Here is a 15,007-nt window from a genome sequence, read left to right as displayed (position 1 = left end):
TCAGTGAAATCCAATTAATCATCACTATAGGAAAAACTGCATTTTTTACGACAAAATAGATGGTGAAATGGCTACAACATTACACTGCAGTGTCATCACAAACTCAGTTGTCGTGATTCGTGTTCCAAAATAGGAGGAAATCTCACAAGCTGTACCTTGCACAATTGGCAGTAGCCTATTTATACAATTCTCATTTTCATTTGCATCTTGGACACTAAGTCTTAGGGTAAAATATTAACCCCTGTAACGCGGCAAGATCAGTCCAGCATTTATTTTACTGGCGTCATGTATGAGAGATACTTGTCCCTGTGGCATAATTACTGAAACTTCACAGAATCCAGAGTCGGCGACGAACCTACAAACTGATCGCAATCTGCTTGCTGGTTGGGTTGGTAGATGTTGGCATCACCATCCTCACCGAACGGCGAATCTTAATTTCTGATTGTCTGATAGGGCCTGATGATGACGAGCAGTTCTGTAGCGTGCTGATGTTTTATGTCCGGGAGGGGGAAAAATCACGGGCGACCACACAGTCCAGATGCTACGGGGTCCGATATTTGCATTATCGGACTATAGGCGCTATTCGTCGCGGCACATTTGCCGACGGACGCACGATGATGCCAGCAAAGAATGAGGATCGGTTGTCGTCGTCCCATTGCTACAGTGGCGTAGCCAGGATTTTTTTCAGGGGGGGGGGGGGGGGGGGGGGGGCCACCAGCATGTTATGGGGGGTGCACCAAGGGCGGGACCCAACAGCATTTCCCCCAAATTTCCAGGCCACCGCAAGTACTGAAAATTCAAAAAGCGGAGGAGGGGGGGGGGAGGGAGCTGGACCTCTTTTTGCGCTAGAGGGCGCTCATTTTTCTTATCACTTTATTCACATTTCAAACAGCCCTAAGGTTAAGGGAAGTCAAAAATAGTCATCTAGATTCCTCTTCGTTTTAATAACTAAAAAAATCTTTAAAAAAGATACTTCCTTTTGCAAGCGGCTAATTTCGGATTTATTTGGTGGGGGAACCTGGGGGGCACTGGGAATTTGCATCGCCACCACCCCCCCCCCCCCCCCCCCCGCCAATGTTCCTTCGATCATTAATATGATTCTGCATTTCCTGCACACAATTTCGGGAACGGAATTAGCGCCCTCACAGAATGGTGAATGGTACAAACTTAAACTAAGTAGGCCTCTGTAATACTTGCACTTCAAATGAAATAAGAGCTTGCAAAATGACTTTAATAATCTTGAAAAGTATCGAAATATAAATATAAAAAAATCTAAACTAAACCGGTGATTGTTCACAGCATCAAATTATAGAATATATTCTTACGTAATAAAGCATATATACATGTATAACTATAAATAGAGATTCCGGATTGCACAATAAGGATACTATAATAGAAAAAATACGACATGCTGCAGATTACCTTACAGCATGTAGACACAAAATCTTCCTAAAAGTAATTCAAAACAATGAGTGTTCGATGTTTGTCTTCGTTTGTAGCAAGACCACAAAACATGTCTCCACTTAGCATCACTGAAATTAGCAGAGTCGGATCTGTTTGACAAACTTATAAACGGAACAAAAGCGGATATAATGCACAGCCTTGGGCCATTGGGAATCCATTTCACATCTTACTTTTTCGCTCCACAAAAGTAAAAGAACTCTTGTTTACTTTTAGTAAACATTCGAGGGAAGAATAATGTTTTCATCTATGGTCCGATCTCACAGATTTGTGTCAGTCTCTTAGCTCTATCAGTGCAGGCGTCTTTCCACGTCAGGACACTGTAACGTCAGCTGTTTTCAAGAGGTCCTAAAAAAAAATAGAGCGGAAATGGAAGATAAAATGAAAACAATCATTCACTGGAAATATCTTTCATTGATACGTCGGGTAATTTGTTACCTTAAAAAACAAAACTGGGCAAATGGGTTCGTATTTTCCCCATCAAGCATCAGTGTAAAATTACTTCAATTTCAAACCGGGTATAGTTGACCAGATTTTGGAGAGAATGTGCACAAAAGTGTAGGTAGTTGATATGTAGACCAACCGTGGGAACTATGGATCATAATTTGTGTACCATCTTTTTTTCCGTTTCAATCAACTAAATTGTCCAGCATTTTAAGCACGGTGCCTAAAAAATCTAACCTGTTGAAGTTTCAGCTCAATGGATACTATACATTTTGAGGGGGGAAAAGGCGAACCGTAGTACGCACCCGCTTTTTGGTCTCGTAACTGGATCCCGTTGCTAGCATTTCAGATTCAAAAGATACTGTTTCATGTTTTTAATCGCACCCTCCAGGGTACAATCCTTTAATTAGCATTCGGGACATGATTCCCATTCATCCGATTTGTGTCTGTGTCCTCGAGGTTCCAGTGCATGGAAGGATACTCCTCGTTTTTAACAAACATATACAGTCAAATTAAAAAAGTATGCCTGAGGGCACCCTTTTTTTAAAACCGCGTTCAATTATTGCTTTCTTCCGAACGACAAAATTTCAAGCGGAATAATTTCACAGGGCATTCGGTACCAGTTCTTCCTTCACTTTGAGCAAGATTTTTCTCATTAAATCGCTAGGATCATTTCCGAGGATTATCAATGTTCCTATTGCCTTTAAGCTTTCATATGCACCATGCATGCTGCAGTATATCAAACATTTAGTTGTATTTTACCTCCAGTAGCAGAATTCTCTCCTTGAGTTTCTCGATTTCCTCGTCTTTCTTGCTCTTTTCTTCCTCTTTCGTCTTCAGTTCGTCTTCAAGTTTCCGGATGCGGAAGGCTTGTTGTCGGTTCTCCTTGTTAAAATGATCCTGTTGATTAAGTAATGATGACAATAAGAATTCAACTGAACTGTTGGTTTGAATATAGAATAATACTTGATGTCCATTTTAGTTCATTAATGTAATCGTTCATATGTATTGAGTGTAATGCGAAACTGGTTCAACTAATAGTTTATTCTGCAAAATTGCCCACCCTTCCCTTTTGTACTTTATTATCATTCAATTTTAAGGTATAGTTAAGACGTCTACTCTCTCTCTCTTTAAAATGATTTTAGTAGCTAGGAGATTCGTCTGTCCTCGGCTCCCGAACAAGTTGTGTTTGCCAATGACAGCATCTGAAGTGGGACATTACGTCTTTTTCACATGTTGTTTATTTTGCTTTTGGCTCCCCCCCCCCCCCTTTTCACTATTGACGAAGGTTTTAAAATCAAAGTTCAAACCGGCTTTTGCCAAGAGATGAAAAATGTGTTCGGGATGCCTTTATGAAAATTAAAACTATAAAAAACAACAAACGAACTAGATTTTCTCGAAAACCGTTCCGCTAAAAATGGCGAAGGACACATTTCTGCAGTACGGGACAGGGGGAACATATAGATGGTCAGGACCTCAAATCCCCCTTCAGATTCACAAGTGCATTGTTCTGCCCCAACTATAGCATCGTCCCAACTATAGTTGGGTCTGTCCCAACTACATTCCGAGCTATTGTTGGGACAGTCCTAACTATAATTAGAACTGGTTTGGACTGTCCCAACTATAGTTGGGGCCTTCGCTACAGTTGGGCAGTGACACCATTACCAATCTTTCTTGGAGTTTTTCTTGCACCGTCGCAACCACGTCTGCCAGCCATGCCTCGTCATCTTTGTCCCTGGAGCTCGCACTGCCCCGGGAGCCTCGCTTTCGCCGCGATGGTTTCAGCGAGACCTCGGGCTTGGGTCTCGGCCAAACTGCTCGTGGTGACGGCAGAGGGCGGTACAAATTACCGCCGTTGGGGGCGCCCACACGCGATAAGGAGGGACTGGCATCGGGCGATGAGACAAGTTGCTGTCTATGGGTCAATTACAATGAACAAAATAACCTCTTTAAAAAACTTAAAGTTATGAAACTGCAGGGAATAAATACATTGTATTTTGGGGGCGGGGGATGTTGGACGTCCCGGCCGCAGCTATGAAAATGATCAATTATGAGGCATTTGTCGTTTATCTCTGCCCTGTTTTTCGGGATCTGATAGGAATTTTGACTTTCAAATGACTTGTGACGAACTATTTCACTACAAAATAATTTTTATTCAGAAATATTATAATGAATGGCATGGGAGGGGATATTCTGTGCGTCTCCAATAAATAATACAAATTAAACTGTGGAATGTGCATGTATCTATACGACAAAAAAAACCGGTGTCATATGAAATTTGGACTCCTGCGAAATCTATTGACTCCAACTCTCACACGTGATCCGTCCCTGTTCTAATTATCTTCACTTACGCAACACAAGTCAGTATTTCATATAGTCCAGATTTCACACTACATCGGACTAAAATAGCTCTACATCACCCATATCAACGTGTTCCTAGCAAGTTTATTGATTTGTGATTGTCTCCAACGTCTGTAAAGAAACCAATATACCTTGATTTAACTGGAGTAATCTTTTCCCGCCCTCCTTCGGTAGCTTTGGTTACCAGTCGTTCCACGTCCGATGCTTCGGTACAGCTGGAGTCCCCTCTCCGTCTGCCACGGGTCCTGGATGGGGGCGACTTACGGTTCGTGCTCAGCCGTCTCCTAGCCTCTTCCTCGAGCTTCTCCTAAGTTGGGACAGAGTGTAGAACATCATCAACTCTCTAAATTCCAAAGAGTGAAATTAGGGACAAGACGTTTTAGAGTGAATGTCACTCTCATTTTAGATTGGAATAGTCTGAAAATAGAACCACTTCAGTCGAAGCTCGAGTGAAAAATCGATCTTTACGATTGAAGGAATTTCACTCTAAAACGTCTAGTCCCTAGTTTCCGACTGTGGGAGTGAATCTCCACTCGAATTGAGTGAATTTTCACTCTTTGGAATTTAGAGAGAAAGGACTGCATAAAATGTGTCGACTTTAAAGTGACACCAAATCGGAAACTTCCATTTTCAGGATTTTTTGTCAAACATGCAGTTCAGTATGTCATGGGATGATAAGTTAAAATGGAATATTGACTGATCACTTCAGCTCCGCCCACTACACGTGGGCAATACCACGTGTGCCTAAATATTTGATGTCGTCTCAACATACCTCCTTGTCATTATATAGAGCCCAACACAGCCTTGCGAAGACGACGCGATTTCGAAATTTCCCATCCATGTTCTTGATTGCAGAGCATGCATACTGTTACCGTGAATAAAACCTAATGCATGGCCTATTCAGTTTCATCTTAGGAGACATTTTATTCAAGGAGTGTATCTGTTTACCGACCTGCGCTTGTGGGAAGTCTCTCAGTGTATCAAGTACATCACCCTTGGAGAGGGTGAAGAGTTCCGAGTAGCCCACCGATCTCACGTCAGCCGTCCGTCTGGGGATACAGAGAGAAAGTAACCGTGTAAGAATAGACAACTCTCGGCATTGTAAGCAGCGGCGTAACTATAGCGTTACACTTCGGGGGGGGGGGGAACCTGGGTGTGCACCAATAATCAACTGCAGCACTGAAGGCAACTGGTGCTTGTTTTAGTGCAATTCAAGATTGTATCTAGGGGCACCCGGGGGCACGGACCTCCCCCCCCCCCCCACCCCCCGTACGCCACTTTCAACTTTTCAGGTGGAGTCAGGCATGTAAATTATTGGCTCCATTTCTTATAATAAACCATGGAGGCAATGCTGGTTGAACGCGTAGCTTTTTAGTCAACTTCAGTTTAAAACAAAATGCTGAAAATTCAGAAACATAACACCGAATATTCCCCTCACCTGTTTGCTGTGCCCTCTAGATTCAAAATGCCGATTTCGCCGAAGAAGTCTCCAGGTTGAAGTGTTGTAAGAATCTCTCCATCGGATCTAAAAGAAAGAAGACCGAGTCATTTTTGTTTTGATGAATATATAGATACAGAACAGAAGTGGATAATCGGTGTTCATAGATTGCAGCTTTTCATAGCCAGTTTTCATGGGGTGGGTGCGTGGGTTGGGAAGGGTGTCTTATAGCGTTATGGGAGGGCGGCATTCCATTTTTACCATGCGGTTCGGTTTTATGTTTTCTGGGTGATATGAGGCAATTCCCCCCTTTCAGGGCACAATTGAACAATTGAAAGGGTACATCCCCCGTAGATTCCCCAGAAACAGCGAAAGAAAAACAATTTACCATTCAAGACAAACAATAACATCCCCTATTTCCTATTTCATTTTCAAAATTAAACATTTATAGGCATAACGCTTGCACGTTTCTGAACTGGGTGATGATTCAATGTACATAACAATGACTTCCTGTATTAAGAAAAAAAGGGACTAGCAAGGGCTTGAAAACGTTGCTGATTACATCATCATCGCGTGGTGATATCATTGAGCACACAATCGGCAATGTGCGTCTCACGGTCAAAATGGTGAGATGGAGCTATGTGGGCCAAGTGAATTAAAGACTTTTGGCATCAGTAACATAATCTGTACTGTACATGTCTCCTATTAAGGGCCTGTCACATTATATGCGATCTCATAGGAGACCTTACGGCGACCAAAAATATGTCATAAATTTAACAATCGCAGCGAGGACGCAAGAAAATGACAACTTTCTGTCTCAAAGAAGCTCAAGCTACGCTCATACTGTGCTCTTCCCGCGCTTACGATGCGCTCAACTCGCTCTCTATGCGCCCCTGTCAAGCTCAATGACTCTATCTAGTCGCTGCCGCTGCGCTGACACTGCGCTCACACTACGCTCTGCTCGCTGTTGATACGTCCTAGTAGCTCGCGTCGCGCTCTCTATCCGACCAAAATACGCTCATGTGACGTCACTTGCGCTGTATAAATACCACGACAAAATGGTCAATATATACACAGTCCAGTTTCAAAATTATTCTACAAGTTCATCGCAGTCGAGTTACTTTCTCATGGAGACTACATCGACTGCCTTGCGCCTATAGGCTGCCTCAATGCCACTTCAATGTCGCACGATTCACGCTCGCACAGCGCCCGAAATGCGTCATTACGGCGTCCTGGCCAGGGCGCAGAGGTGTTGTGATTGTTTTGAGCATGTTCAAAGACCTTTGCGCTCATCGGAGACCATTAAGACCCTCTGGCGCCCATCTGGCGACCTATGTAGTTGTCGCTGCGATCTAGTAGTTGTTTTTGCGCCCCAGCTATTTTTCAAGGAGGCAGTGAGAGCGCATATAAGATCGCAAACAGTGTGACAGGGCCTTTATGTATCATTGTGGTAGTCAAATCCTGAACCAAGTCCAATCAAAAGTAAATGAAAGTCCAGTCACAAATAACAGGGGATGAACAACAAAGGAATGTTTTTGTCACAGTTTATTTGAATAGCTTGTGATTTGACTTGAAACTGGATGACTTGTGATTGACTTGTCATAACTTCATGGTGATTTGTAATTGACTTGTGGTAACTTTATGGTGATTTGTTATTGACTTGTAATAACTTATGGTGATTTGTGATTGACTTGTGATAACTTATGGTGATTTGTGATTGACTTGTGGTAACTTTATGGTGATTTGTTATTGACTTGTAATAACTTATGGTGATTTGTGATTGACTTGTGATAACTTATGGTGATTTGTGATTGACTTGTGATAACGTATGGTGATTTGTGATTGACTTGTGATAACTTAATGGTGATTTGTGACCGACTTATAGCTGTCCTGTCTGAGAACTTGTGATGGACTTGTGAGAAGTGGTGTTTGTGATGGACTTGACTATTACATTGATAAACTTTGCTGGTCATTTTACGTCAAGGAAGTTACGGGGCCTTTCTTCATGCCTACCGAACAACTTCGAGAAGTCCATCTGTGATGATGAACATTTCCCGGGCGACCTCCCCGCGGCGACAAACCAGATCCCCAGGCGTGTGGATACACGTGTGCATCTTGAGAACGAGGTCGTGAAGAAACTCTGGAGGGCACTCCCTGAAGATGTTGACCTGATGGACAAACCGTGGAGGGAGAAATCACGAGATTTTGAGAGACTTTGCGAGTTTATGCATGTTAAAAAGAAAAATATCACTATACTATCGCCCAATGGCATAATCAAATTTTCCATACAACAAAATCTTGAACTGTACAACAGACCGTCCGTGATAAGACGAATTATTGGTTGAAAGATTCAAGCGGGAAAAAAAACGGGCAAGACTTTTCACTAAGAACTTTTAAATCTTTCAATCTTACCTTTTTAAGCGTCTTCAGATGGACATGGATTGCCAGTTCTGTTCTTAGTTTTGTTGGTAAAGGCCCAAGACTGTCGACATCCGTTCTTGACCTTTTATTAAGAAACCATAAAAAAGCCGATATTCTGAAACTTAATTCTGACAAAAATGACGACGAAACATTACATCTGAAGTTTGTATCTGACAGCATCAGGAACTGTTCTTATTTGGGAAAACATGCAGCTTAGTTACCTTTTCCACGAGTGGAAATACCAAAGTAAAACCCGGTTTTGAACATCTTTAGCAACTTTGTACGTCCTCATGTACTTCTTGGCGTTATCCTAAAAACCAAAAAAAGAAGAGAAAAATCAACAAAAATCAGTGCTAATCAACTTTGAGAGATTACAAAATGCTATTAATTCCAAACTATCAGTAAGTTCTCAACTTACCACGTGGCGTTCAAATTCCAATCTCAATGAATTGCGATTTTCTATGACGATGCCAACTTGTCCTGGAGAGAACAGACGAGAAAAACTTGTAACATAATGTACAAAACAAAAAGCCACAAAACAAAGTAAGAAAACAATCAAGAAAAAGGGAGATTATATCTAAAACCGGTAAAACGGTGGGAATACAAACAAAAACAAACAAACAAGCAAACCCAAAATACCATGAATTTACAGACAAATAAACATGACTGTCATCACTTAAAATAAGTTTCTTTTAATTGGCAGTTTCACTTTGAAATAATTATCACATCTTTGCAAAGCTTTGGTGAACTTGCAACCTCCCTAATTAGAAAACCTTGACCCGCCCCTCAAAAGGTATTAAAATAATCATGTAAAATATCAACAACATTGTTGATGTGATGTTACACCAGTAACTCCATGTGATGTATATTGATCGCGATTAATATTCAACTGTTGGTTGTCCCACTTTAGATGCTGTGAAAATCACATGGAGTTTTGGCTGGTAACCTGCTTTTATAAGCCAGACTTTCAAGTTGTTTGTGCTAAGCAAATTTATGTGATTAGCAGCGCCGTTAAATTGGGGCCCCCTGCAATGGAAAAATCATTATCGCGTTATCGTACAAAGCAACCGCTGCCACAAGTGACGGATTATATAAACAATAGCTACCACAATGCTTTTGCCATTGAAAGGGGCCATCGTGATAAAATTGATGCCGTGCTCGGATTGACTTTGGTCTCAGGGTGGGTAACAAATATATTTACAAGGATTTTACTTCGTTTCCAGTTTACAACTTACCAACAATTGTGGCAAACACAACCACTCCAATCAGGTAACTGATAATTTGGAAGACGTACCTATATCAATCACAAACAAAAAGGTTTAAGCTGATGGATAATGCGGACAAATATGATATGACACTCTTAAACAACTTATAAGAAAATAATTGTTGAAAAAAGTTAGTGCACCTTTATTGAAAATGTGAGACAAAGGTACATGTTTGCACAATTTCAAAATTTCGGTTCAGTTTCGGTTTTATATTGACTTGGTAAACTTTTGGACAATGGTGTTAGGATTATCACCTGGTGGTTTTGTAAATAATTTAAGTCGCTTTATCTCTAGATTATGTCCTCTATCGAAACTTTTGGCTGCTTCTGACACTGATCAAAACCATTTATCCAAATCCTATTACGCCAGAGTAGAACTAATGGGAGAATGATTCCCAATGCAAACATTGAAAAAAAAGAGGATGTAAAAGTGATACCAAATTGCAGAACCTGGTATTATAGCATGGGAGTCGCCAGGATGGGCCAATGGGCGCACTTGCCCCCCCCCCCCTCCAAAAAGAAAATGAACAAAAGGAGGCCGGGAGAAGTAGACAAGATGCAAAGTCATTGCTGTTAATTTAATGCAAATTTAACAACATCTGCAGGGGTGTAAATGGGGATTGGGTGAGATGGGCAAATGTCCCCCGCCAACCCTCGGAAAAAAAATGATAAATTGAGAATATGCTAGAGAAAGTACAAAGAGGTTTGGAAATAATTTGCTTTTCCCCCTCTAGAAAAAAATCCTGACGATCCCCATGCCAGGTATAGGGTATATTTTGTATATTTTCCAATATTGCACGTCATAACTAAATGAAGCCCGTAAACAGATACTTTTGCCACTGAGGAATAACATTCTAGCCACCAAAAACACCTGTCATTATATGCTCATGCGTGTGCGACATTCATGCATGCATGATATAAATGATTTCCGAATTTTTACTGATAAATGCAATTTTGCGATTTGAAAGGCACAGATTGACCATAGCATAAAAAAAGCACTTTCGTAATTTTTGATCACAAAAAGAAGAAAATATTCTCAAAAGAGGGTTTTTCCCAGACGTAAATTAAAAATTGTCATTATTTAAAGAGATCGATTTTATAATGAATGTGCAAACTCACTCCCATTCCGAGGACGGTACGGGTATATCGCCAAGCAAGGTCAGCGTCAGTGTGGACCAGTAGAAGGACATGAGATACATCCTAGTCGTGGAATTGAACTCGCCCTCCGGAAATGGGTACACCCAATCCCCGCTGCCGAATCCGATCCTCTCACAGAACAAGAAGTAGAACGCGGCAAACCAGTGGACCAGGACAAGCAGCACATGGCAGATGTTGACGATGCGGAAGACAGCGGGTAAGGTGGCTTTGGCCTCGGCCATGTAATACCAGGCAATCAATCGGTAGGCCTTGAGGAGCCGAGGGAATCGAACTATGGGATGCAGCCTAGTCGCGTTGATGATGTACAGGAAATCCAGTGGTGTCAGCGCCAGGAGATCCAACGCGAAGCTCCACGATCTCATGTAGTGCTTGGCGAGAAACTTACCGTCTTTCACCAGGATACCGTGCTCGAGATAGCCGGTCCGGAACTGGACGCATATATCCAAGAGATAGATGAAATCGAAGAAGTAGTCCAAGACGAACCAGGCCACTCCTCCCGCGTCCTGCAAGCCTGGCCACGCCTCGCGAGCGATAAGGAACCAAACATTGTACTCAAAGGCTATGGTGATCACAAGGAGCCAGTAAAACATGAAATTACCATCAGGGTCTATGGTGAAGGTTCTGGGTTCAGCGTCCACTTCGTGTTTCTCGCCGTGTTTCGCATCGCTCTCTGGGTCGTCATACCCAGTCGTCTCTCTCCCCCTGATGGTGAACTTCTCCAGGAAGGAATCCACCCTCTGCGTGGAGTTCTTGGCCCTCTTCCTGGCCAGGAAGGTCGAGTTGAAATTGACCGCGGCTCGGAGGGACGTCCAGAGGGTAGAGCTGCGCCGGGTCGAGGCGGCCAGGTCGACGGTGCTTACCCCGTTGGAATCCTCATCGTCACTCAGTCCGGTCACCCGGGACTCCGCCACAGACACCGTGTCCACAGGATGCACTTTGCCGTTTCTGAACCGCTTCCCTGCACTGGAAGCCGTTGGCTTATCCTGGCTTTGGTTTTCCAACTTTTCAACATCAGGCATGGGCCTATTATTACCACCCGCGCTACCAGAGGAGTTTGTTGGCATGTCTTGTGTCGCCCGGCCTTGGTATCCAACATGTCTGTTCTGCCAGTCCCCGGTGTTGGCTGCCGCTACTGCTGGTTTTTCTCTAATTCCTCGGCCCTTGATTGATGGCAGTTCAACACCAAACGGACTACCGACTGGTCTAGGCGATACTTCTCCTGGCACAGACATCATTGTCGGTCTGAAAATGGGCCCAAAATTTCTCTTCAAGTTTGCTTCATTGATTCAACTGTTCAGACTTGGACGACACAAACTCTCCATCCCGCCCATTTTTTAATATGCACATCTTTGTAAAGCTACACAGAGGTTTCTAAGACGCATCCAAATCATACACTTCAGCAGCGGGGGGAGGGGGATTTTTTTTTCAAATACAATCAGAAGCAGCGTGTTTTATCCCCTGTTGCTAGGTAGGCTGCTGTCAGTTACCGACTCTATAATAGTCCGGTTTCTGGTCAATTCAAGACGGGAGATCGATCACGATGGAACTAAATACTTCATAGAGCTTAGCTTGTCAAGATGCTTATTCACTGCACCATCAAAGAAGACCTCCCTCCTTTGTCGATCGATGAAGCGACAAAGAAGCCAACAAAATACAGCCGTAGGATCGCTGCAAGGGGGAACTCCGTATATAACGGTGTGCTGTTAGTCGGCTCAACAATAGGCGATAAACAGTTGTCAAGTTATAAGCGGATGGCTTGTTTAGCTAAAGAGAACTGCCCCACAGTATAAAGGCAGGGTAAGTGTGATTACGTGTTCAGCATAGATAGTAGGTGCTTCGGTAAATAGTTGACGTCATATCTAAGCGACCGTGGAGTATCATTTGATTAAATGATGTTTGATTGCAGGCGAGAATGAGAAAGTCAACAGTTGAAACGCCTGTCTGACCATCCACCAGACCTATATCACCCACTTGGAACATCAAGCCGTAGAACGAGCAAGTTTGTTATTTTATGTTTCCGAGGAAAGGACAGTCACTGCTATGGCCTTGGTCTGATAAAATACCGCAAACGGAGATCGTGTGTGCAAAGGATATTGTTTTAATTGGCAGTTTCCTTTGTTATGAGCTTCCTTCCAGGCTTAGCCCCATGCTTAGACTGAAGCTTTCCTTGTCAGCACAGATCGTATTAACATGCTCAGTTGCTAATTCCACAGCCAAGGTTTCGATTTTTTTTTTTTTATGGATATTCATTAATCATACACGATTGTTCTTTTCCAAACCGGTTCCTCCCCATTGAAAAACAACTGTCGTATCTTTTGTAATTGAGTGCTGCTCAGACTGTGAGTGACAAGAGTGTCATGGCAACCCTGCTTGGATATACTGTTTATTCTCGGTTTCCGGTCAATGTTCCCAAAATATGTCGTTTGTCATCGGTTGGGGATTACCGGCGACACGCCACGTCCCTAAAAAATTTGGACACCTCTTCATGACAAGCAGTCAACTTTCGTCCGTGAATTACAAAACAAATCTTGAGGTGAGATTAAAGACTTACGGATTTGCATGGTGGATGATCAACGAATGAGAGGTTTGCGGTAACACCATGTGAATGACATCTCTTTAATAGTGAGTTCATCTCTGCATCTCTGCTCGTCATCAGGAGACTGCCGGACTCTTGCGAAGTGAGATTTGTCATGGTGTTAACACAATTAGCCAGTGGGCCTGGCTTGAGGGTGGGTCATAATTACAGGACCCAACGAGGCCACCCCTTTAATCCTCTTTTAAACTTCACTGACTCACTCGTGTCAGTGTCCGAAACGATCTTCCAGAGCTATACGGCTACGTCTATATTGCCAGCGCGTCTATTTTCAATGGGTGCAGACCTAGATCCAGCTCTAGACAGCTGATTCGGATGCAGCCTATCAATTGTGAATTAGACTTGCAAAGTTACACTGAGGCTCACCTTTGCTGGTAGAAGAGAAGGCACCTCTTCAGTCTTCATTGTGCAACAGACTGACTGACTCACTGACTCCCCGACTCCCCTGACTGACCATTGTGTTCATAGCTCCATGGACTGAGTGACAGACTCCCCGACTGACTGACCGACTGACTCCCCGACCGATTGGTTGACTCCCCGACTGATTGACTGACTCCCAGAATGAGTCTGACTGACTTGACTGACGTGACATGAGTGACTGACTGACTCCCTCCCCGACTGACTCCCCGACTGACTGACTTGACTGACTGACCGACTGACCGAAGGGCGGATCCAGAACACAATTGTTTGGGGGGGGGGGGTTGGTAGGGGGCAAAGTGGGTGAAAAAAATACGAGGGCTTGGGGCCCGCTTAAGGTCCCCGAAAAAAGTTATGGTTTCCGGATGCTCTGTGATGCCATCTGAGGCAATTTCTGACCACTCGTATCAATGTTGTTGGAGGGGATGATGGTGGTGTACGCAGTGCCTGCCTTCAATGTCAAAATGTAATTAAATTGACCCGAAGTTGATCAAATTCTTGCCTTGAATATCATGTCAGGGGCGCATCCTTGAATGTTTGCAAGGGGGGGGGGTGTAAGCAAAACATTCCAAAATGTAGACAGGCTTTTTTTTTCTCCGGACACTTGGCCGCCGAAAATCAAAAGGTGGGTGGGGCTCGTACCATACGTTCAACTGAGGCGCGGTTTAAATCCGAAAAGAGGACATGTTTAATAAAACGGGCCATCGAGGGATATATCTGCATGGAAGGGGCGGGAAACCGGAGGGTCAAAAACTGAAAGTCAAACAGTTAACAACCCCAAAATAGTAGTACAAAATCATATTCCTACAATGAGTTTATTGAATTCGATGTTAGTATGTCAGATAATGTTTTACAGATGTATAATTTTGCAGGAATTGGTTTTAAAGAGCGGCTAAAATGACAACAACTTTAAAGATGTACACTTGCTGTTTAGTCCATGGAGGTAGAATTAGATCCAAGTCTACCTCCATGGTTTAGTCGCCCTTTTGCAAGTATTACAAAGTTACTCATGCATTTCTGAATGAGACATCGACCAAAAAAAAAAAAATCGGCCCACGGTTTGTTATGGAATGATTTCTTTACAAAATTTGGAAATACTTGAGGTCGACAATAATTCAGTTCTCGAAGCGTAGGTTGGTTCTCGCCCCTTATATATGATTGATAATGTGGGGACTGAGAACCAGTCTATACTCGCTGTACGAATCTGCTTGTGCGCAAAAGCATCTCAAAGTAAAACCTAATGGTTTTTTTTCAAAAGTTAACAGACTTTTTTTGTAAAATTTAAATATTACAGACGTCGAAAATTTGTAAGAACTTCTGAACAAAGAAATACAATTTAAACACCAGAGTTATACATATGATAGCAACGTATAAAACTTCAAAGTAAAATAAGTTATCCACTATCCAGACTTTCCTAATTTAGGAGAGATTCGAATTATTGCATAGAATC

General features: G+C 42.8%; 1 protein-coding gene across 1 annotated transcript; it reads right to left on the bottom strand.

Moving 5' to 3' along the window:
* Window positions 1-1,063: 1,063 nt before the first annotated feature.
* LOC119730885 (cyclic nucleotide-gated cation channel alpha-3-like) lies at window positions 1,064-12,565 on the bottom strand. Its single transcript, XM_038203948.1, has 12 exons — window positions 10,509-12,565; window positions 9,361-9,419; window positions 8,544-8,605; window positions 8,347-8,435; window positions 8,117-8,207; window positions 7,718-7,872; window positions 5,705-5,791; window positions 5,219-5,315; window positions 4,398-4,573; window positions 3,571-3,820; window positions 2,668-2,805; window positions 1,064-1,809 (listed from the first exon to the last, which is right to left on the bottom strand). The coding sequence occupies exons 1-12, from the start codon at window positions 11,780-11,782 to the stop codon at window positions 1,774-1,776; spliced, it is 2,514 nt and encodes an 837-aa protein (XP_038059876.1). The 5' UTR covers window positions 11,783-12,565; the 3' UTR covers window positions 1,064-1,773.
* Window positions 12,566-15,007: the final 2,442 nt, after the last annotated feature.

This window comes from Patiria miniata, unplaced genomic scaffold, assembly GCF_015706575.1.
Source record: "Patiria miniata isolate m_02_andy unplaced genomic scaffold, ASM1570657v1 HiC_scaffold_22, whole genome shotgun sequence".
In the NCBI taxonomy this organism is placed as follows: domain Eukaryota; kingdom Metazoa; phylum Echinodermata; class Asteroidea; order Valvatida; family Asterinidae; genus Patiria; species Patiria miniata.
Note: the sequence above shows the minus strand (reverse complement) of the source record. Positions and strands in the feature narration are given on the sequence as shown.

What these genes read in the sequence shown, in the direction of transcription:
- LOC119730885 (XM_038203948.1), bottom strand. Translation starts at nt 11,782, where the DNA reads ATGATGTCTGTGCCAGGAGAAGTATCGCCTAGACCAGTCGGTAGTCCG. An exon ending in ATCTGAAGACGCTTAAAAAG is followed by an intron (nt 7,873 to 8,116) that starts GTAAGATTGAAA and finishes TTTGTCCATCAG; the next exon opens with GTCAACATCTTCAGGGAGTG. An exon ending in ATTACTCCAGTTAAATCAAG is followed by an intron (nt 3,821 to 4,397) that starts GTATATTGGTTT and finishes ATTGACCCATAG; the next exon opens with ACAGCAACTTGTCTCATCGC.